Source organism: Brachyistius frenatus, unplaced genomic scaffold (genome assembly GCF_029030835.1).
Source record: "Brachyistius frenatus isolate BFR_SWC_R1_liver_20210118 unplaced genomic scaffold, ASM2903083v1 Contig_361, whole genome shotgun sequence".
NCBI classification, from domain to species: Eukaryota; Metazoa; Chordata; class Actinopteri; family Embiotocidae; genus Brachyistius; species Brachyistius frenatus.
Window position 1 is genome coordinate 184,163 of NW_027210960.1, and position 24,434 is coordinate 208,596.

The 24,434-nt window shown below is 40.9% G+C and overlaps 1 protein-coding gene across 2 annotated transcripts in view; it reads right to left on the reverse strand.

Moving 5' to 3' along the window:
- The window catches only part of LOC138636206 (vacuole membrane protein 1-like), a 53,357-nt gene extending 31,800 nt beyond the window's left edge, over window positions 1-21,557 (reverse strand). Inside the window, exons 1-6 of one of the 2 annotated variants that reach the window (XM_069724100.1) lie at window positions 21,406-21,557; window positions 19,743-19,842; window positions 19,425-19,563; window positions 15,918-16,008; window positions 13,741-13,851; window positions 1,258-1,500 (exon numbers count right to left, since the gene is read on the reverse strand). In XM_069724100.1, the coding sequence (XP_069580201.1) occupies window positions 1,258-1,500; window positions 13,741-13,851; window positions 15,918-16,008; window positions 19,425-19,563; window positions 19,743-19,821 (663 nt within the window). In that variant the 5' untranslated portion in view covers window positions 19,822-19,842; window positions 21,406-21,557. Of the gene's footprint in view, window positions 1-1,257; window positions 1,501-13,740; window positions 13,852-15,917; window positions 16,009-19,424; window positions 19,564-19,742; window positions 19,843-20,361; window positions 20,381-21,405 lie in introns of those variants that run through there. The other variant, XM_069724099.1, reaches the window with a different exon arrangement.
- Between the last annotated feature and the right edge of the window lie 2,877 nt (window positions 21,558-24,434).

A 24,434-nucleotide genomic window follows, 5' to 3' on the forward strand; every position in this document is an offset into this window, starting at 1 on the left:
ATATTACAACAATAAGGAAGCTAGAAGGCAAATTACAATTAAAGACAGGTTGTGGAAAGTCTGTCTAGTTCCTGTAAAGTTCCAGGTAGTGCCGATGTAGCAGAGGATGTGATTTCCCCTTAACCTCTACACCTTCCACGTTATGAGGAACAGGAATACAGACAACAAAGCCGCATATCAAACACCAGTGGCCAAGTTCTCTTTTTTCAATGTTCAGCAGTTCTGCCTTTCTGTCATGAGAAAATAAACTTATGATAAAATATGAAAAAGATACTGCTGTTACAACAAAGTTGATAATGGAGGGTGACCTGTAGGTCACAGAGGCACATATCTGTTCTCATATACTGTATGTGACGTGTGCATGTGCGACAGTAGCACAATCTATTGTCCGCGGTTTCATGGTATCTCAGACACATGAGTCATTGATAAACCACCAGAGCCTCGCTTGAAGCGTAACAAGACACTGAAAGTTTAACAAGCTATTATTTGAATACATTTTTTTTTTACTATAATTAGGTGAAAATGTTTCTGTTCTTGCCCTTAAAAATAGATCAAAGTTTGATAATACTTTATTTTTTATGGCAGCCACAGGGTTGGCTAGAAGTGTGAATCCACTGACGCTGCTTGGGGGAACTTCACACAAAGGAACTAGGGTTTTCCAAGTAAAGTAGTTATCAACGAATGCATTTGCACCGTGTGTTCATGCAAATTTGTGTCTGTTCTAACTTTAGTCTTTACTAAAGACTAAAGTCTTTATTGCAAAAAGAAGTAAACGATGAGCTACATATGACAGTGATGCTGAACATTTTTCATAGTTGTAAAACAGCATAATTCACATGTTAACAAAGTCAATTAAATCATTGTCTGATATGTCCATTAAATTGGAGCCTGTGGACATGAACAGTTTGCACCTGGTCCCTAAAAGCCTTCAATTTTGGTAATTCTCATGTTTCTACAATGTTTCTACCTAATAACATCTTAAAAAACCCACTGGTTAAATTGAGAAATGGATGTTAGTAAAGTTAGTAAACAAAGGCAGGTTTTCTTTGCTCCTGAGAAACTGGCATTTAAAAAAAGTTGTCATATTGGTCAAAGCTGTGGCAAATGTGTAAGGTCAATGCAAACTGTGAATAAACTCAGCCACCAGAAATGTTTGTGAGCTCAATTCTGTACAGATTCAGCAGTTGCCACTGAAATTTGCATGTTTTAGCGGTTTCAGTTCATCGAAGCCACAGCGAGTGTGTAACAGGCGCTTACCCACATACAAGCTTCGAGGCGGACTTTGGAGATGATGGTCCAGAGAGAGATGCTTCCCTGGAGGGCTGCTGACCCCACCGCTGCGTCCACCCCCACGGCCTCCACGCCCACCGTCTCAGCATCAGAGCCTGATGATGCTGCTTCCTGCTGGGGACAGATTATTTGGTCTGGATAGGGCGGCTCGGGGAACTCCACAGAGCCACATTCATAGGCTGCCAGGGTCACGGAAGCTATGTGTGGTCCCTGGAAGACAGACGAATAAAGACAGATAGACAAGAGAGAAAGGAACATGAAAAGAAAACAGAGAAAAACAAAGTGGGAGTCAGTCCACCTTTTAGAAGTGTTTTGAGTCAGAGGAAGACCCCCTCATTGTTACTTTAGGAAGAATGTGGCAGTCGTGAGTCAAATCCTGACTGATAACATGAAGACAGTTATATGTGGGACAGCATCTGGAGTGTGTCTCCGGTACTCGATACAGCAGGGGAGCTCTTCCTCTGCTACTCACTAAATGTTCCTCCTGCTTTCATTACTGTACGAGTTAAATAGGACAGGAGGAAAAGTTGAAAAACACAACTATGATGAAGTTGGAGTACTATGTAAAAGGAATAACCTGGAGGATCATCAAAGTGTCAACAGATACAGAGCGGAGGCCCTCGATGGAAACCATCAAAGATGGAAACCATCAAAGATGGAAACCAAAGCTGAGTCACCGAAACCATTTAGTGTTCTCACACACACGCACGCACGCACGCACGCACACACACACACAGCAATTGAAAAAATGGTAAAAAAATGATGTGTAATGTTTCATTAACAAAGAAGTTTATAAGTTTGCTTCTCCCCACTGTTCCCATTGACAACTGACATGCAGATGAACACAAACACATACAACCAATAGTAGCCCAATGCCCATTGTATATGCTGTGTGTACCCACAGGAGTGACGTGCAATAATAATGAACACAAGAACAGCAGGAAAAGAAGTGACTCTACTCAGATAGAATTCATTCATGTTTGACTGTTCCTGTTGAAAGAATGAAACATTAGCATACTTAAGGACCTGCTGTCTTTCTGAGGGCCCGATCTAGTTTACATTTCTGGCCCCTTGATTATTTATTGTTTCAATTCGGCTTCCAGTGAGAAAACAGTCAAAAATCGGTGCTGGTTTCATGTCTGGTGCACGGTGATGCTGCCAGAGTTTCGTTCTTGAGTCTGGAAATCTAGAAACAAGTCATCCCAGTATCCATACTGCTGCTGTGTAGAGAAACACTAAGGCCACACACTGAAAAGGTCTCAATAAATTATCATTAAATGTTGCATTTCATTTAATTTCTGGTGGTCAAAGCAGCAGTCAAAATGTGAGCACTGGCTGAACCGTGCTGGCAGAGTAGAGTACAAAAAAGAAGAATGAGAACTGGGGCATTCTTGCAGCATAAATTCAGATCTCAAAGTTTGTTGTCTGACAGGGACGAGGAAAGTATTTGTACAAATAGTATGAATAATAAAAAAAATCATTCTATGCAGACTCGTTATGAAAGTAAGGCTGATAACATCATAACTTTACATTTCCTCTGTAAGAGGAACAATTATTTTAGATGGATATGAAATGACAGGGCTGATTAATAAATTCATAACACGAGTACGGTCGCTGTAAATAAAGGTAGGTCCATGCCGTGGCCTGATGTTACTTTGTACTCACTTTCTACTTCATGTACTTACACTCCTGTGTATGTGTGTGTGGGACGGGTGCTCCCAGTGACGCATGATGGCAGTTTGGCATTACACAACGTAGCGCCAAAGCAATCTGGCAAACGTGGGGCGGGGCTGGAACATCCGGAGCTGCATGGGACAAGGTAGGACAGGACAGGGTGGGATGTGGGAGGGCAGGGCGAGTTGTGTGAGGCAACAGGAAGCTGCAACGTCTTCTCTAGGAACAGTGCTCTGCCTTCAGATGACGCATTACTTTCTATGCACACAATGTTACCAAACAGGCCCAGTTGCACTTACATTGGTGCTTTAGAGCAGCGGAAACATCTGAGGCTCACACACTTGTTACCAAAGCAGAAGACAAATAGAAAATTCTTCAGCGACCTACAGGGGGAAGTCAAGAAACTCCCAGCACTGAGCGAGTCAGACGGGATCCTCCCTGAGATCATGTCCTCCCCACGGACTCTCCAGTGGGATCACACTGCCCTGACATCCTCACGCACACCAAATTCAAATTCACGCACACAGACAAACTTAACAAGAACAATGTTCGTGTGGAAAAAGAAAAAGTTGATTGCTCTCTTGTTCACACCTTCCAGCTCTACCTTAATTTACCAAACACTGCACAATGCACCTCTGTTGCATGACTCAGACTGTTCTCTGCTGCCTCGCTGCCTCTCACCTTACACCACAGTCCAGTCCTCCCATGTTGTCCAGGTGACTCAACATTAATCTGAGGCCCGGCCCACAACATCCTGGTAGCTGCCCTCATTTTGTTTCTGACAGACAAAAGAGCAAGCAACACATCTCACCTCCTTGGAAGGTGCAATAGATAATTAATAAGAGGAAGAAATACAAAATAAACAATAAAGGATTTGTTCTCTCTGACAACGGATTGTTCCACGTTGTTTACTATAACCAAAGCCCTGGGTTCATGTGTGTGAACTGAAATAACTATCTCACCTCCTAGCTGTCTCTTCTGTGACATCTGCCTAATAGTGACAATGTCTGCAGCCACTAAAATACAAATCAGTACTGACAGAGTTCCTCTCTGACACAATGGGAACCATACTGAAGGCAACATTGCTGGCATTCCTGTGGTGACCTGCAGAGACCAAGGGCTGGCTTCTAAACGGGGTGGGATCCCCACTCCTGGGTACGAGTGCATCCACACAGATCTGGGACACAAAGTTTGTGTGTGTGTGTGTGTGTGTGTGTGTGTGTGTGTGTGTGTGTGTGTGTGTGTGTGTGTGTGTGTGTGTGTGTGTGTGTGTGTGTGTGTGTGTGTGTGTGTGTGTGTGTGTGTGTGTGTGTGGAGCAGAGCATGTCAGTAAGAGTACATCCTCTAAACCGAGAGGTGGTGCGAAACAATGAAAGTAAAATATTAGTGAGATATTTAAAGAAATAATCCCTGAAATTAAAGATAAAGCAAATGGGTCAGTGATTTTAATCCCACCCTCAGCGAGTATGTGGGAATGTATTTAATCCTTACCCAAATAATAAATAAAGATCATATTTCCTACTGTTTTTCAGCGAGCTTGCTGGTCCTCTTGTGAATTAAGTGCCACCGATGTATTTTAAGGGTGCTCCGATCAATCGGCCCCCGATCATGATCGGCTGATATTCGCTTTATAAAGTTTGATCGTTGGTCTCCAAAAAGGCCGATCAGAAGAGGAGAGGATGACGTAAAACTCACTGACTTCACAGGTCTGGCAGTATATCCAGGTGTCTGATAAAGTTTAAATTTTTCTTATTCATAAAAAAAAAGATAAAGAGACATAATTCCCAGAAACACTCAAGCCCACATACATGTGCTGCTTTCTGACGTCATGGCTGTGGACCGCAGCAGCAGGACGTCGATGCGAGTGAAGGAGAAAGCGTCTCTGAACCACAGAGCAAGCACCACCAGCTGCTCCTCACATGCTCTGTATGCTGAATTGTTGGATAAAGATGGATGACTTTTCATCACAGCAGGGAATATTGCCGATGAGGGGAGGAACAAACTGTCTGCCAAAGACGCAGCGGTGCTTGTATTCATAATGAAAAATGCATTGATGCTTAAGAAGTGAGCTTTGAGAGGTGAATGATAATAATGATGCATGAATGATGCCGTTTTCTATCCACCCTCTTTTTCTCTCGCTCATAATAACCTGGTATGATATGCTGCACATGTTGTCTGCCAGTAAATAAACATTTGTGAATTAAGGATAATTTATTATCTCTTAATTTTCAAAATAGTTAAATAAACAAATAAATAATGCTACACAATAAAAAGTTCAAAATAGACCCTGTGATCGGTATCGGCCGATACCGCTTCAAGTGATCGCTGATTAACCCCAAAACATCCTGATTAGAGCACCCATATTTCAAAGTGGATCTATCAGCTCAGAGTGACACCTTTGTGGAAATGGAGGAAATCAAACATGCTAATTGAACAGGTAGAAACACCAATATAAGCCGATGTGGGAACCAATATAACAGCAGAAGTATTTGAAGCCATCAGGAGACTAAGAGCCCATCATATAGGCAGTTATAACAACAGCTGATACTGATAGGAAATTTCATTACTGTCGTAAATTGTTCCTTAAACTCTGTCCTGGACGAGTCTCAGAGGTTGGCTACAAGCAAGGCAGTTGCTCAGGGCCACAGTGGGAAGGAAAAGTGTGGCCACTGAGGAGGATGAGGATGGTGGTTGGCCAATAGCTGCTGCAGAGCAGAGCTACCGGCGGTGAAAGTCGAATACGTCCTCGGGTCCACAGGACCCGGCATCACTGTAATAATAGGGGCGAATTGTTACTTGACATATGAACTTCCTTTTGTACGTGACCTTATGTTTCACAGTGGCAGTGTCGTTTGTATTAGTGCACACACACGTAGTGTAATGTAACAATGAAGCCAGTATGAACTGCATGCAACACAGCTTGTGCAAGGAGGGAGCATCTTACATTTTAATCGCCAATCACACAGAGTGGTCTGTAAGTTATATACAAATGTTAAAAACAACAGAATTATTGGTTTTATATCTGTATTCCTTTTCTAATTTAGATGTTGTGCACTAGGCAACAGTTCAAATTACCTACAATCAGATCAGATCTTTTTTTTTTTTTTACATGTGAGACCCCAGCAGATACGAACTATAATGGTTCCAGCCAACAGTCGCGTTGTGGACTCCTCTTGTTAGTTTATAGTGGCCAATGTAGTTTCTTCCGAAGCCCAAACCAGACATTAATGGGTGACCATAAACTGACCAGTTCTCAGTGACCACGACCACAGGATGGTCCAGTCATTAACAGGTCGCTGTGGTCGTCAAGGGCCATTTAAGCACATTAGACACGGTCTGGCTAGCAGAACCTGCTCACCACTTCTTACAGTGGGAGACTGCTGGAGGCAAAGTGGGACAAACATTAGAGGTTAGTTTGTGATGAAGAAGCCCTGGTGGGGATCTCCGAGGGAGGTAAGAGAAGACTGGACTGAGGCCAGTGATGGTGGAGGAGGGGCACGGATGTTTAGAAGTGGGTGGTGAGTACACACAAGCAGGCAGGCAGGCACGCGCACACACACAGACACACACACACTGACTGAGGACGTTTGAGGGTCCTGAAGATATATCCATGTGGTTTCAACAAATTACTTAATGTTCAGAAAACTATCACTCCCCCCGCAGTCGATTATACGAAGAAAACAATACTTTCTCTGTGAATTCATGATTTCAAACTTGATATTTAATGCACAAGTTTAGAATATGACGCAGCAAATTCAATACCTTAACACTGTACATGTGCAAAAAGAAAGATTTCATGTATATACAGTATGTTTGATTTCATTTGCAATAACTTTGCTGTTTTTTGTGTTAATATTCGATCCCTTCACAAATTATTGTAAATGACTGAAAAAAGGTGTTTTTGTTTGCTTTAAATATCTCCACAGTTTAATCCATTGCTATAATTCAAATAATTAAGATGCAAATATTTTTCTGCTAACATCATCTTAACAGAAAAAAACCTGTTCATGTGTCTTTAGAAATAAAAAATAAAAAAATCATAAAATGGGTGGAAATAGATTTCCGGTAGTATTTTCGCTTCTGTGTGCAAACGACAAGATGCAGTGAAATCCACCTACTCTGGGCTTAAAGCTATAGAAACATAATAAAGTTGAATTCTTTGTATTGAAAATGTTTTGTTTATATTACTACATTAAAATGGGAAACGCTTTTTATCTTTAGACTGTGACTTTTATTGGCTTTCATTTACCTGCATTTAGAATTTTGTATCATCACAATAAAAGATATAACAATTTGAACAGATGCTCAACTGAAAATTAATTTACTTTACTTTATTGAAGTGTGAAAATGACAAACATTTGAGAGACTCTATCTCTCAATTGTGAGGATGCTTTTGCTTATGTGATAGTAAATTAAACATCTTTTAAGTGTTTGTTGTACAAAGCAAGCAATTTGACAATTTATAGATTATAAAAAATAATCATCGGATCAGAAGCTTTTCGGGTGGGAGTGCTTTCTAGATTTAAAAGTTTCTTCGTGGCAATCCTTGGATAAGAAACATGTAGAGGTTTTTTTTGAAAGTCTTATATAAATATAAATATACATTATTCATTTGTTAATATAAATTCTTTTAAAAGAGTGTTTTAGAGAGGGATTTTTGAATTTTAATCAAAAGATGAATATAAATTGTAACTAATCATTCACTGAAGCCCTCATTACAATAAGACACAAACTAAAGTCTACTGCTTTAGTTTACATGAAAAACTACTAAGGGGCCTTAGAAGAATTTCATAACAAAAGTATGCTTTAAAAAAACTGAGCACCTGCCGGCTGCCAGCAGCACTCTGGTTTGGTCTGGTTAGGTTTGCCTTGTTCGGGGAGGGCTGTTGGTGCCGTTCCAGACTGGCTACACTCTAAGCTCACGTTGGCACTGGATTTGCTTCCTGTGTGCGTGTGTGCATTGTCTTTCAGACCGAGTGGTTATTGTACTTCGTATTAACAGAACTCTTAGGGCCTCCAAGATACATACAGACGCATGCCTTGGATGGCTGAGGTGTGACAGTTAAGATCGAGAAGGCATAAGAAATACCAGACAAACACAATGCCCCCATTTATACATCTCTCTGGTATCTTGGAAAACTCTTGGTGAAGATGAGTAAGTCACAAGATGTTTGGGCAGATCCATGTCTCAAACCTTACGAGGAACAAAATGAATTACTTAAAAGTCATGAATGAAAGCAATTGTGCTGCTTGTTTTTTCTTTTTGCTAAAGGAAGTAAAAGTCCTTTTTTGCATTAAAAATTAAAAAGTTAGTCATCACAGCTGCTGCTCTACGACTTACCAGTGTAAAACTCCCAACCGACGTACTTTTATGGTATGTAAGTAATACTGCCTCTTCAGCGGTCAGAGGATCAAATCCATGTGGTAAAGTTCTGACATACTATCTAGATGTAGTTAAAAATTCATGGTTTCAAATTGAATTTAAGAGGTGTTGAAGTTAAAGTGAGAGATCTGTTACTGCCAGCTAGCGGTGAGTCAAGAGTAGCTTTTCAGCTTATCAAAGAGCTACTGAACTTGATCCTGATGTGTCACTCGTGTTCTGGGTAACATGCATGGTATCAACTCTCACTTTGGGGGACAGTGGGATAATTATGCCATGCTGAATCATGTGTCTGAATATACATAGCAAAGTAAAAAAAAAAAAAAAAAAAATCTAAATTAATATCATGTCAGGGTTGATATATATATAGTAAAGCCACAGCAATCGAACTAACGGAAGACTTTCTGAAGAGGCAGCTGTGCTCCTTATCAGCTCTGAGCTCAGAAACAACTTGCTCATCAACCCTTTGTGACTTAAAATGACAAAACAACAACAACAACAAAACACACCTATAAGTAGTGGAAAATTTAGACCAGGTCATTCAGAGACGCAGTGTGTGTGAGTCACAGCTCTAACAAAGCAACCAGGTTTCAGTCTATGTAAATGTGAGGAGGTCATATTGTTTGCTTCTGGGATTACAGCAAAGCTCGTCACTGAAAAAGCCACACAATGATCAGATGAGTGAGGGGTAGGGCACCGCACATGTATGCGCACACACACACACACACACACACACACACACACACACACACACACACACACACACACACACACACACACACACACACACACACACACACACACACACACACACACACACACACACACACACACACGCACACACACGCCAGTCCTTCGTCTGATGTCCTGCCATGCTGTAAATGAGTTTCCCTAAGTGGGCGGACTGTATTTAACTATATAACATCACCTGATCCAGAGAACTTTTAGGACCCAGGCAGCAGTGTGTGATGGTATCAGCTATGCAGGGACAGTGTGTGGAAGCCACATTCTCAGACCTGCTCAGCACTTACAGTGATAGTTGGCGCTAATTAAAGCTGTGCTTCTGGTAATTGCCCACAGCCAAAACTTAATTTTAGGGGGGTTGCTGGGGAAAATCTGTGTATTCTACACAAACCTCCTCTGCAACCTATAATTTAGCAATCCTAAAAGAAACTGAAAACTACAGAATGTTCCTTCATTTAGATGAGCCGCTGGTTTATGTTTTGAAGGACAAAGGACTGTAAATCAAAAGTCGTGTGCAAACATGGTTACATTTCTTTTGTTGCTCAACTTTTTTCCAGTGACAGCTGACATTAATGCTTATGGAAACACACAACATGTACACCTCTCACTCATAAAACCGCTCACAGACAAGAGGCAGAGAAAAAAAGACTACCCTAGTTGCTATTATGTAAACAGCAACGTGCGCAGCTTCAATTATAATGACTTTAATTCTTTGTTTCTGTTGATTTAACGTCGAGCACAACAATTTTCATGCTGCCCATAATGACTTAATGGCAACAGCCATTACTGAAAGTAATTTAATGGTGGATGACTCAGATGAGCTCTCTTCTAAAATATTTACAGCATTCCCAAGCTTTCAAGAGTCACACTCACTGCTAACCCCTTCTCAGTTGAAAGAGGATTTATGGAGAGCAGTGACACTAGTTGACACTACAAAACAAATACTTAAAAGTCTAAATAGGGATGAAAGCTAGCCCCACTCATAACTGTGATCTTCACAATCATTGTGGCAGACACATGCACAGGTGCAGGACTTTCAGTGTGCGTACATGTCCATGTGTGTAATGAACCTCGCCTCCGCAGCCCCTGCCGAAATCAGATCTTGCCAATGTTCCTGTGATTTTATTGTTTTCATGGTCTGTATTGTGAGCACGCACCCACTACCTCCTCTCTCAAAGCAGCTGGATAAAATACACTTGATGATGTGCCAAGTGTGCCTTTTTTCTATTCTTCGCCTGAGTTGCGGCGTTTTATCTTTCTCCATTAACCAGTCCTGAACCATGTACAATGATCTCCCGTGGTCACAGCGGGATGTAAACAGAGAGAGGAGACACGGCAGAAATTGCCCATGTCAGGGAACAGGAGAGCTGCCACTTCTGCTCTTGTTTCATTGACCGAGATGGTTTTCACGTTACTGGCTCCAGAGCCCCTTCTGCTGGTGGCTCTGCAGTACTCTCCTAAAATAATGTTGCCTGATTTCTGCCAAACCACTACGGCTGTGTGCAGTTAATGTGTGACATTTGGTCTTTTTTATTTATTTATTTGAAGAAAAAAAAATCAAAAACATCTATTAGCAGTACAAGACTGTCAAATCAATTTCACAGAGGTTAAACACAAGCCTAGCATCTAAGAGTTGTCAGTTAACTGAAATCTGCACAGAGCCAGCAGAAAAGAATGAACTATTTCTACTGTAACTGGAGGAAATGAGAGAATTAGCTTCACTCAAGGAGTTAAGTCCTTTAAAGAATTCAAAAAAAGGACAGACACACGATGAGAACCGCAAAGGTAAGGGACGTCATATGACAGCAGAATCACATGGTAGGTCATGTGAAAACAGCCCAACAGTGGATCTTCAAACCTTTCTACATCTTCACAGAGGTGGGAATTAAGAACTGCCGATGTGCTGTATTGATTTTATGTTTGTATGGTTTTATGTCATTTTTAACTGCCAAAGGCTGAAATATGTGGTACAGATTTGTTATGTAAAGCCCTAAATTAGCCTCCCTAGAGACGGCATATGAATCTTCATCTGGGGCAATACTGTTCTGCACTGATTTTTCTGGTTTATTTACATTTTAAGGGCACTGGCACCCTCTACTGACTCATAATACAAATTAACTAGGTCAATCATAAAGATCTTGGATCATTTATGAATTACAAAACCATGGATCCAAACTATGTCTAACTTGTACTGACAGCAAATCATTGTACATTCAGATCTGATATGCATTTGCAATATACTGTTTTGGGTTTTGTTATCAATGTCAATTGGTCAATCAAATGTCAGAATAATGTCATATGTCATCCCTAAAGCTTGAGCAGACATCTTCAGTAGTCTTTTCTTTTGATCAACAGTCCAAAACTCAAAAATAGTTTACTATCATATAACAGTAAGAAAAGAAACCAGAAAATATTCACATTTGACAGGTGGAAATGTTGCCATGTTTGCTTCAGAAAATTACCTTAACTTTTCACACATTACCAAAACTTTTGCCAATAATTTTCAACTAGTCAATTAATCAGTTTAGTGTTTGAGTCCTGTTTTCTGGTCTACTTAGCTCTTCACAATCATGCAGTTTACTAAAGGGAAAACATATCAAAATGCCATATCAAATAGTAACTTTGATCAGATACAGTGCAAAAAATACAAATTAAATCACTGCAGTACTTCTCACCTGAGTTTGGATAAACCTATGAATAGCAGCGAAACCCCTTGTAGAGTAATAATGTTGGTGTTCTTCTCAACTGTTGGCATTAATGAACAACACCCGAACCCACTTCAGTTTGTTGTCAGTTTAGCATTATTTTAAGTCTTATGGACAGGTTGCAAAATAGTTTGACTTGTAAGTTTGTGGAAAGATCTTAGCTGGTGTTCTGAACTAGTTTGACCCAGTTACGATCACTGACCCAGTCCTAGTTCCTAAAAACAGGACGACATGCATGCCATCATTCTCTGGTGTTCACTTACCGCATAAATCCTTAAACTCTTTATACTGACAGAAATCAGAAATATCTTGTCAGGACCAAAAAGTCTACAAAATCACATAGGAATCTAAATGGCTCCTTTAAAAAGAGCTTCTACAGACAAGATGTATAATTATAATTCTCTGAGGTCAGTTTTGTGCTTCTTATTTGTGGCTTAGGCTCCCAGAGAGAAAGCAGATACTAGATCAGATGGGGTTTCTAACACAAATGTGGTTAAACTGATAAATTAAGCCAGTATTATGCCACTTTTTTTTTTTTTTTAAATTTGGATATTAGCCAATTAAAGACATTCATCTTGAAAGTAAATAAACCTAAATGACCACAGACTGCTTATTCTAATTTCATCTCAATGTCGGACCAGTGTGAACAAGGTGGACTGGTATCATCAGGTTCAGGTTTGTGAATTTGTACAAATCTCTGTTGAAATGCAATTTCAGAAGCATTTTTATCCCACAAGAAGTCCATTTGGTGGGAGACACACAATGCATACAGGGGTGATTTTGTTCAGAGCCATAAGGTAAGATTAATAAAACATTTTTCATTTGAACCTCTACATAAAAAAAACATCTATCAGTCGATTAAACCTCAAGAAATCTGGCCCGTAGCTGTCTTTAAAAAAACCCAATATCATTTAAACTCTATAAAAAAAATGCACAACAGCAGCTCCAGCAAGGAGCACCAAGTTCTGTCATGAACCCAATGACACCACAACCTGCAGTAGCAGACATGCTCACTAGATGGTGACATTCTACTTTGAAACCTTCCAAAAAAAATAAAAAGAGAGCTGGGCCACTAAGGGAGACAAGAAACAACTCTCAAATTACATTTTGGAGCACCAGAGTTTGGCTTTTAAAAACAGCAGAATGGAGGACACACACTTCAAAGTTTCCAGTTCAGCTCCACTGGGCAGGGGCACACAAGTGTGACAGAGGATTCCCTGATGACAGATGGACTCGGAGCAATGAAGACAAGCAGATGTTTTGGGACCCTGATCTGATCAGCAGTAGAGACCAAACACCACCCCCGCCCCCTCCCTCCACCCCCATTTCCCATGCTCTAAACTAAGTAAAAAAACACTCAGGGATGAGGAAGTTGGGGGAGAACAGGAAAAAAAAGAGGAAGGCTGAAGGTAAAGAGGAGAGTAAAACAGGAGGAGACACATAAAAAGGAAAGAGAGCAAAGGGAGGGAGTGTCAGAGAAAGTGAGAGTGAGTGACACAGTGGGGAGCAGGAGAGTGGGGAGAAAGGAAAGAGAAAGAACTCAGAGAGGGGGAGGGAGAGTGTTTTTATCCTCATGTGCACTCAGTCAGAGGGGTCAGTGAGTGCGATTGTTCCTGGACTGCCTGTCAAAACAGTGCGGCTACCACAGCATCTATTCATCTCCGCCCCGCTCTGACATGCGTGCGCACACAAACCCATACTTACACATTTATGTATGCAAGTGCAAATGTCTGAGGAGCCTCCAAAAGCTTTTAATAATACTCTTATTAAAACCTTAGCAACAACTTAACAACGGCATCAACACAGCTTTTTGAGAACTGCGTCACTGCACCACCGTCATCCTCTGAGTTTGAGCTCTGTGATAAACATGCACAGGCAAAGTGAATAACTACAGTGTGGAAGTGGCAGGAAACTTGTTGTGAAGACTCATAAAAGTTGTTGTCTTACCAGGTAGAGGAGGAAGGTGTGCAGGCCGGTGCCAAGACCCACAGAGGAGAGGATGCCCAGGCCGACCCAGTAGGCACACCACAGCGTTTTCTTCTCCATGTAGCGCACATACTGTAGGGGCCAGGGAGAGGGACGGTCAACCACATGGCAGAGACACATGCACAGAGTGTGAGGAAAACAAGAAAGGGGGTGGGGGTAGAGTGTGAGGAAGGGAGGGACAGAGACAGAGTGAGAGAAGGTAGAGAGTGAAAGTGTGCAAAACAGAGGGCACTTTAAAGTGTGGGTGAGGGCAAGCGAGAGGTAGAGAAAGAGAGTGAGAGAGAAACCCTCAGAGACAGAGGTTTTTGTTGAGTTTAGAGGACGGAGCCGTAGGGTAGGAGTGTTCAGCACGCTGACAGGGGAACAGAACAGTTATTCTTTTTGGTGGCAGCCAGCTCTTACACAACTAGTAAAGTAAGGTTAGCCAAGATCTCTTCATCTTTCTCTGTGTTGCTCTTCCTCCTGTTCATCCGCACTGTCACTCCATCTATCACTCCGTTTACACTGACTCCCTCAAGCCTAGGCAGGTTGTTTTCAAGGGAAGGCATGGAGTGTGCAGATTACGGGAAGAAGGGAGGGGACTGATGCGTGGTGGGGATTGAGGAGTGAGGAGATGTGTGCTGTGTGTGTGTGTGTGTGTGTGTGTGTGTGTGTGTGTGTGTGTGGGTGGGAGGAGGGGGGGGGGGCTCTGACCAAAAAACTCAATTTCCCAGGAAACCCACCAAAACAAATACAGCTCACACTCCCCCTTTCTTTGCTTGGAGAATTCTGGGAAGCGCAGTGCCAGTCATGGGCGATTGTTACGTGTAGTTACTGGGAACTGATTACACAACTTCCGAGTTTCTCCATAGAAAACTGGAAAAATGCCTTTGGCAGCAACTTTCAAAATACTACTGCACAGTGCAGGCAAAGCACAAAAAACTGGCCTGCTGTAGTTTACATGCACAACTCTAGTATTTAGCTCTGTGGACATGAAAAGTTAAATGGTAAAACTGAGTTTTGTGGGAGGTTAATAATTAGACACATTCCCTAATTACAGGGTTTCCTCTACCATTATAACTCTTAGGTGTAGCACCATCATTTTTTCACAGCACCTGAGCCAGGTTTCATTATTACGTTGGTCTTGTGTCAGACAGAAGATTGTTTTAATAAATATTGCTATGATAATAGTCCATAATAATGTAAAAATGTATAGTTTTAGTCAAGTAATTGTCCAGTAGCCCCCATAACTACCACAGCACCTCCACCCTCCAGAAAACCCTGAATAAGACACATAAATAGACACACTAACACAAAGACACACTTCCTCGAGATGATGTTAATGAAGTTATCTTCTCATATACACTCAAGCGTAAATCATGTGGGACATTGACTCTGCAATCAGAATTAATTGCAAATGCCCCTGGTGGTGGTTAAGATGGTAGAAAACTGTCATCTGCACTCCAATATTATAAAGCAAGTGACCACCACACAAATCAAAATCCATTTAACAATGCAGCTCTTAAAAGACCCAGTCTTTTGAACTTACATCATCACGGGTCAGTTCTATAACATCAACCTAACGAGGAGAGATGCAGAGATCGGGAATGGCTGATGGTATTGTACTTGAGGTGCAGCGGTAAACCACTCAAATGTACCAGTCCGCTGGTGGTATGCTGCTCCTTTCCAGATTAAACATGAACCAGGTATATATGGCATCGTATTTATTATTCACCATAAATACAATGTACATCAAGAGATGCTATGGCATCTAAGGATGTACCTAAGTAGGTATCTAAGGAGGTGCCACCTCAGACGTCTTTCATCCAATCTGCCGTGTGATTGTGTTCACTTATAAATTCAACGTGCAAAAATAATACTGTATTAGTCTAAATTTCTGTTATCGATGAGTCAGCCTGGCGATAGTGGCTAGGCTAACATTAGCTCCGTTAACTAAGGCCAAGTCCTAATGTTTGCTTTAGGCAAATCGTTTGTACCGGTGGAAAAGGAGCAGTGTACCACCACGGATCTGTACATAGGAGTGGTATACTATCAGCCATCTCTCAAGCTTGGCGGCTCTTCCAGCAAGGTGGACACACTAAGCTCAGGTGCTGACCATTCACAGTATGGTCATGATATAATACGGAGTATGCAGTCACCTTCTGGTGTGTTCCTTCAATGCGGTAGGCAATGGAGAGGAGGATGAGCAGGATCAGCAGGCCAAACACAGTCTGTCTTAGCTGCCAGAGCCTGGTTGAAGGAGAGGAAGAGAATGAGGGCAAACAATGATGAATGTAAGTGTGAGTAAGGCGGGGAAAGGCGAATGCAATACAAACCGGGGGAAAATGGTGATTAGTGAGAAGAAAGTATGAGGGCAGAGGAAAAAAAAAAGATGAAGAATCATTGGAAGTGAAGAAGTATTAGTGAAAAAAAAAAAAATAAGGATTTCAAGTTTGGGGGAGAGAGACATCTGCTGGAAACTAATCGGGCCACAACAAATCTTTAGTGATCGGAGCAGCATGTTCTCATCTGAATAACAGAGGTGGGCAAACAGTGCAAATACACTCACCTATCAGTGTATTAGGTACACCTGTATAATCTAATGCAATCCAGTAGAACAGCTCCGTGTCCTGTAAATACCACATTGACATTCAACCCATTAACACACATACAGAGGGCAAACTATTTGGGACACATTATAATATAATGCAGACCAGTGCACAACCCATATAAGATAAAAGTGAAATTATCACCAATGTTAACAAAAAAATGAAAATGTCTAAACTTTGAATATATTACAATATATTGTAAAGCTCTTGTATTATGTTAAGCTGCACATGTTGACTGTGCTAATGCTGAAATGTTTATGTTGTGGACATTGGTATTAATAGATACAAACTTTTAAGACTTTTAAGACACCTTCTCCACCACCTGCTGCAGGGACAGTGGAGCACTTTCTCCAAAAGACTCCTCCAGCTCCGCTGTCACAAGGACAGATACAGGAGATCATTCCTGATACAGGAGATCATTCCAGATACAGGAGATCATTCCTGATACAGGAGATCATTCCAGATACAGGAGATCATTCCTGATACAGGAGATCATTCCTGATACAGGAGGTCACTCCTGATACAGGAGATCATTCCTGATACAGGAGATCATTCCTGATACAGGAGGTCATTCCTGATACAGGAGGTCACTCCTGATACAGGAGATCATTCCTGATACAGGAGGTCACTCCTGATACAGGAGATCATTCCAGATACAGGAGGTCATTCCTGATACAGGAGATCATTCCTGATACAGGAGATCATTCCTGATACAGGAGGTCATTCCTGATACAGGAGATCATTCCTGATACAGGAGATCATTCCTGATACAGGAGGTCATTCCTGCCCACTGCAATAAGACTGTACAATAACTCACCTCTGGCAAAATCCATCACACAACAATAACACTGTTGTCTGTGTTTCTTGGTTGTTTGTATATAATATATATAGATATATACTGTACTGTATATACTGTGCATTTTATATTTAATATTTTTTACTGCTATTTTATTGCTTTCTATTATTCTATTATCTATTGCTTCCTGTATGCTGCTGTAGTGAAACAATGTCCCCTCGGGGATTAATAAAGTAACTACCTAACCTAACCTAACCTAACCTAAATTGGGGGACCTGGTTTCCTCTTCTAATTAATATGATAACATTAATATCTACCACTATCCGTCTCTTCCTCAAACGCTCCCAGACAAACACGCAAATCTTAAAAGAGGACTTCCACTTCCAGTTATCTAACAACTGTCCTCAGGTGCTGCTGGTAGAAAACATTGGATAGCTATTAGTGATTTTTTTTTTTTTGCGTCCGTCGCTCAGAAATGAACTCACTATTGCATTGAGCTGCTGAACTTGTTTCAAAAGTATCAAACGGAGCGGGATCCTTCGGTCACGTGCAAGTAATTAAGGGACGGTGTTCACTCCCTGTGTCACATTGAATTGTGTCTGTCTTGCAAATAAAGAAGCAATTAGTGAGCCCTATGCACAGCTGCAGCCCAGTTATTTCATGAAGCCTCCTCCTGTGTTACACTCGCAGACAAGGTAGCAGGCCTTGTTCCACTTCCTTAATATGTCACTCGCTGAAACAGAAAAAGGTTCTGTCGAGGCTGAAGCAAAAACAGGAAGAGCAAAAAGACCGTTTTTTTTTTTTTTTTTTTTAATCTTATATCTAGGTTACATAACATAACAATAGCAATAATATGTAGCATCATGTCCACAAAAAATATATATTGTTACTGTGGATGAAGAAATGCTTTCAGGAAACTGACTGCACACCAAATGCAAAACTGGTTCTTATCTAAATAGTATTGTGTTTTTAAACTGATCTAAATAATTTGCTTCGAGGGAAGCAATAGTTTCACACTTCTGTCGCGTATATGATTTATACATACAGAAGTTGCATTTGTTTGACCATATTGATTTCTTACAAAACAACAGTCCCTTTTCTATTAAAAAAATAAGTGCAGACCGCACTGAACAGTACGTTGCCCTGAAGACTCACTACGTACTTTGTAAATTACATGTCATTTCTAACAACATTATGGATGACCTTCTCTGTGCGCTCTGAAGGCAAAAGCCATCATGTGTTGGCATGTATAGCAGTTACAACACCATGTGTTTTGGAGCGTTGAAAAACAGCTTCTCTCAGTCAGAACTGCTCACGGTGTTTGCGGCTCACCACATCCTCTTGTAGTTTAGAAAATAAACACGTTGTCCTGACGCACTCAACCACGAGGGCCCCCCTGAGAGTACACTCTGGACCTTCTTCTGGGCCCTTGGTGTCAACAAAGATTACTAGGTGTAAAAAAGACGTGTTGTGCAGCACAGGGAATTCACCATCAAGGCAAACTCTGACGCAGTCTGGGCTGATGCTGTTGCTTTGTGGGTGAGGTAACGTCAGCGCGTGGGGCAAAAAGACCTCACTGGCTCTGTCATCAGTGAGGATGAGGAGTAATGAGGGCAAAAAAAGATAAGCAAACCTTGTGATGTGTGCTTTGTGACACTGACTGTTACTGGCTGGAGACTAAATATGAGGGAGGAGGCCTTGTGGGTCGACAGCACTCAAGGTCACCTCTTGTCTGCTGGTGTTTGTGCCTTTTTATTCTTAGGCGTGTAGAGTGTCAGATGGCTATTTTTGTGCCTGCTTTATTTTTGCCTTTATAAATAAAACGAACATTACAAATAAACACTTAGCTGCTGTCAGCTAGTGGCATCATCACATTAATAATAACAAAATCATTATTTATATGCTGCTTTCTCAGTTAAACTGGTATTTAGGTTTAAAGGGTAGCACAAACACACATTATGTTACAGTTACAAGCTTTGCCTTCATTTCAGCTTTTTACAGCTTGAACCCTCACAGTAAGTGTGTGCTGAATTTTCCCAAACAGCTTGTGCATCACATCATATCCCTACATTTTAGCCAAATTTGCACTGTGGCTCCATAAGTGCAATAATTACCTTTTTACTAAACTCTTTGTTTGTGAGAACATCAATATTTGAGTAAACTCTTATTGACCAAAAGTATTCATTCATGATGCCGTCGGTCCAACAGAAATGACAGGAAACGTGTTGCGAAGGAAGTCAGCGTCCCACCCTCATCCTCACCTCCATATCCAGCCTTTGAGGTTGATGATCAGTTCCAGAGTGAAGTAGTGGAGTGTGAGGAGAGGTTTCTTCCATAGCACCAGGGTTTCACGCTCATCCTGTTCCCCTTGCTTCCTCTCACCCGCGGGAGGTTCTGAGTCTGACCACACAGCAGGGGTACACATACACAAATAAACTAATGAGAAATTAACATATTTACATGAAAGTTGTGCAGATACAAGACTTCCACGTTTCCACATTTTATTACTGATGCACTGATAATGACAGCACGGGTTAGATCCACTGCTCAACTGGATATTTGATGGCATTTGTTTTTACCCGTCAGCTCTCCATTTTTCTGTTCCTTGACACTAAGATGCCTCTGAAGTAGTTCACCTTCTGCCCCGCACTCTGCCATGTTGTTCACCTGGAAGGAGTTCTGCCAAGACAAAAGAAACACGGGCCTTCAGCACAGCATCAGTCACACCACTCGCCAGATCTTAAACGGATACGAGTCCAAAACAAATACAGACTCGCATGCAGCCTATCAAACCTATCTGCACACGCTCCGACACACCGGATGACCAGATGAACTGCTCCTGCATCTTCCAGGTGACTGGTAATACAATCTGGCCTGTACATGACCTAATGAATACTTTAATTGGCATCAGTGTTGATACTGGGAACACATGCCAGTCACTATTTTAAGTACATCTCCCCTGGTGCTCAGATCGTGTGCACTGTAGAGGGAACAACAAGATGTATAAATAATCAGATTAAGACTGAAAGACAAACTTTATGTTTTTGCTTCCTCATCACATTCACTCAAAGGAGATCCACACAACTTCATGCACATGCCTAGAGGCATGTGAATGTCTCACTACAGAGCTTCAGGTCTCTCAGGAATCTGTCAGTGAGCAGTGAGATGGGGACTCTGACACTGAGGTATGCAGCTCACCATCTGGAGGACTTGTCAGCTCCTCACGCAAACACACACTCGCAGAGCTTAATCCCTCTATCCTGAGCCCTCGGTCTGGGCCTCTGGCTCCTGTTTCCATGCATCCAACACTCACTGGGTTTAAGGCCGCAGACTTTGCACAGCACTGATACTATAGAGGGTCATGATGTCTATTAAAAATCGGCAGGGATTCAATTGGTACACTGAGATTTGTGGGAAATGATTGGATCTTTTTTTTTAAATTAATTTACAATTTCACACATCCACTGGATATGTGCTATGAAAACTCTTGGTAGGACCTGCACGTTTACACAAACATCACGATCACTGAACAACGAGGCTGTAGGTACATCTGGTGTCACAGAGGAAAATAAAAAAAATCTTCTCATAGTTGGATTATAAAGCATTGGAGAGCTCCACTTGGCTTTCCCAGGGAACCACAAACAAAAGCTTTTCATCACTGATTTTAAACCTGAAGGACACACACACACACACACACACACACAAGAAGCACTCTGCCAGTGCCCCATAGTATTTAATAAACCCTATCATTTGTACTCTTGCAGGAGCGCAAAACAGTCCAACAAATAAGCTCAACAAAGTGGTCAATGCATAACATCCTGTTAGCAACCTAACAATTATGTAAATTGATACCAAACAGGTATTTACTTTATTCTACATAACATTTGCTTACAGTAATTCAATATAAATGCAGTCTTCACAACCAGTAAACAGTTTAATAACAACAGTTCTGCTTGTGTGAGACACAGTCGTACAGCACCGCTCTAGCACTCGATTGCGCAATCACATACACCAAAACAACCCAGACCTGTTGAGTAACATCTTGTGCCAGAGACAATGAGAACCGCAACACAGAGCGAACACACTTCAAGATGAGAAATTTAATATCCTGTCATCAATTTTCACATTTCAAACAGAGATAACCACAGCGCACTGGAGAGAGTATAAACTGAGAAAGTTTAAAACAGAGCAGGACTGGAACATGACACCACAGCAATGTGCTCATGCAAAGAATAGACTTACCGTTCAGTTGATGTTTAATCCACTATGAGCTCTGAGTTCAAGAAACAAATCTGAATCTGTAGTGGAGCCCCGGTGGCAATGTAGGGCAACAGGACGCTACACATGAACTGCATCCTAACTTGAGTGCAGGGTGTGGTGATGAAGGGGGCCAGTGAGGGACAGAGTACCGATACAGGGTTACTGGGGGAGGGGAGGGGAGGAGAGGGGAGGAGGAGGGGGGGAATCTGACAGAAGAGAGACACAGAAAGAGGGAGAGATTTCATCATTTGCCTGGTAAAAAAAACAACCTCCAGAGAGCCAGTCTAATTAAAGGTCTATAAATAAGTGGATCACTTTCCTGGAGCACACTTCTAACACTTCTCAGTCCTCCGTAGATTTCACACTGAGCGTGAATGAACGGCATTTGGGCAGAGAGCTCAGCTAATTCCCAAATTGAAAAAAAAATAATAAATTAAACTCAGGACATCACGTTTTTCAGGTCATAACTAGCAACAGAAGTCCTCAGCTGTATGTGGCCGTGTTTGAGTTTCTGCGTCATCTTGTTTACCAGAGTGACCGAAGTATTTCCGAGCACTTGATTGTCTTCCAGCAGGTCACTCTGGTCCCTTTGGTGGAAGTTGTTTCTGATGGCGCATGAACACAATTTAGATTTGTCTGAGATACGGTCACTGGGGATCTTGTTAGGAAAGTGCAGTAGAAATAAGATTCAAGAGGACAAGGCCTCCCATGTCTTTCACCATATGACCTGAAACATAAACAGACACAGTTAGCAACAACAACAACAAAATTCATCACAATTCCTAAAAATGCAAGACATGGCTGATATCTTCGACAAGAACAGCCTCTGGTGGCAACCTAGAAACGGTCGCACTGAAGTCAGATCAGCTGCATTTTACTGAGTGACCTGTAATGTTGCTGAGAGGTGAAAAAGAGGTCATTTAGTTGATGGAAGAGAAGCACTGGGTTTAAAAGAGAGGGAGTCAAACCAGAGGCTGATGCAGGACACAGACATGAGCATCAAAGCGCTGCACTGTATTAAAAGAAGAACAGAAACTCCATCACAATACTTAATACATAAATATTGTTTATTGTTTATTTATATATAAATGAGGAGGCAAAGCAATTTATTATTACTTAAATTATTAATCAGTATATTTCTTATCTTTTATTTGTGTTTCTCTCTTTTTAGATACTATTTATTGTACTGTATAATCTTTTTTAATTATGTTTTATGAGTGAATGCTCCTTTTTTGCTTTTGTTTTAGAAAAGCATATTGATTGTGTATGAAATGTGCTATATAAATAAAGTTTTTCATTATATATGCATGAACATTGATTATGTTTTACCTGTATGAAAAAAGGTGATATATCACAAACCTCAAATTAATAATCACTGCAAAAGTGATTTATTATGGGGCTGGGTTTTTGTGTGGTTTTTTTTTTTTTTTTTTAATGTACCTCTCATATCCATGTTTTTGTTGCTTGAAATCAAAAACCGATTCAATGAGGTCAAGCTAGCCATCCCAGCATGCACTGGATGTAAAGCAGGCAACATATAGTTACACGATCATCTATAACACCCAACATGTACATGAACAAGAAAAACTTGATGTTCTATACTTCTCTGCTAACTGATATCACATGATTGTCTCCGTTTACAGCTGCATGTCAGCACAGATTCATGGACTCGATCTTGGAGGCAAATATTTGTTTTGTCACATCATGAGGAACAATGTATATTGCACTATTTATATGGAGACTAGGTTGTACATGTAGAGGTCTCACTCTATCACTGTAAATGCAGCAGACAAGATTCTCATGAAGAAAAGTCCAATTTATTGTCAGTGATGTGGAAAGCCTTTGCCATTACTACAAATGCTTTATTTTTTTTCTGTAGGGAAAATCTACCTCATAATACTAAAAAAAAAAAAAAGCCCAGTGGCTTGGAATATATAACAAATTCTTATCATTTTCTCCAAACAATGCAGTTCCCATAATAATGAACTGCTAGAAAACGACTGACTAAATGACTTGATATGGACCAGATGAGCCTGATGATGAGTTAATGAATAACTTTCTATAATATGAATGATAATACATTTAGGTAGGAGTGAAAACATAAACAGCTAATAAATACTTGACCAACATATGAGATGTTAACATATATCAAAGTATGTTGTGGCATCATATATGTCATGGTTTCATTTTCAGGTGCCTGCTTTCCTTTTAGGTGGACAGTGGAGAATCCCTGCGTTGGTCAATAGAGGGCAGTGTTACCTTAAAGTTTAATGTTGAACCTTCCAACTTAGTAAAATTGGGGAAAGTGAGGACATTTAAGAGCAACACACCCTAAACTACTGCACGTTGGTAACGTCATGTTTTAATGTGTGAAAATGAGAGATCATGAACATTGTGTTCCTGAATTGAAGTGAATGCAGTTAAATTTGTTTTAAAAGTTCAAATAAGACAAGCTGTGTGGGGAAATCCAGGGTTGTTTCCCAGCTCCAAGCTACACACAAATAGTATTTCCTATTAGACTATTAGATTAGATTGTACTCTAATGCTGCTTATTAAAGCAGTGTAAGTGGAAATCAATATACAAGAGTTTACCATTTTATCCTAACAGGAAATGATATATGACCTGTAAATCAAACAGCATGACAGGAAGGAAACAGGAAGGCCTTTTTGTTAAAGATCTTTCTGTAACTCAATGGAACTAAATATATTATTCTTTTGCAGCTGAGCTATTATGTTATATTTTTATATCATGTTATTGTGGGGAATTAATGTAGTAGCAGTTGCATTCTTGTAAAATTGCAAATTATGGTGGAATCGTGTGTGTGTGTGGGTGGGAGGGAGATCAGTAGAAGATATCGTGAGGCTCTAACTATGGCTCAGAGAAAGGAAGGAGATCACTGACAAGTTGTTGTATTACGGTGCAGATAATGGAAGGCTTGGTGAAGGATGTGGAATCGGAAAATAAATCACTCAACAACCAACTAAAAGAGTAAGATATCTACATTTGACTT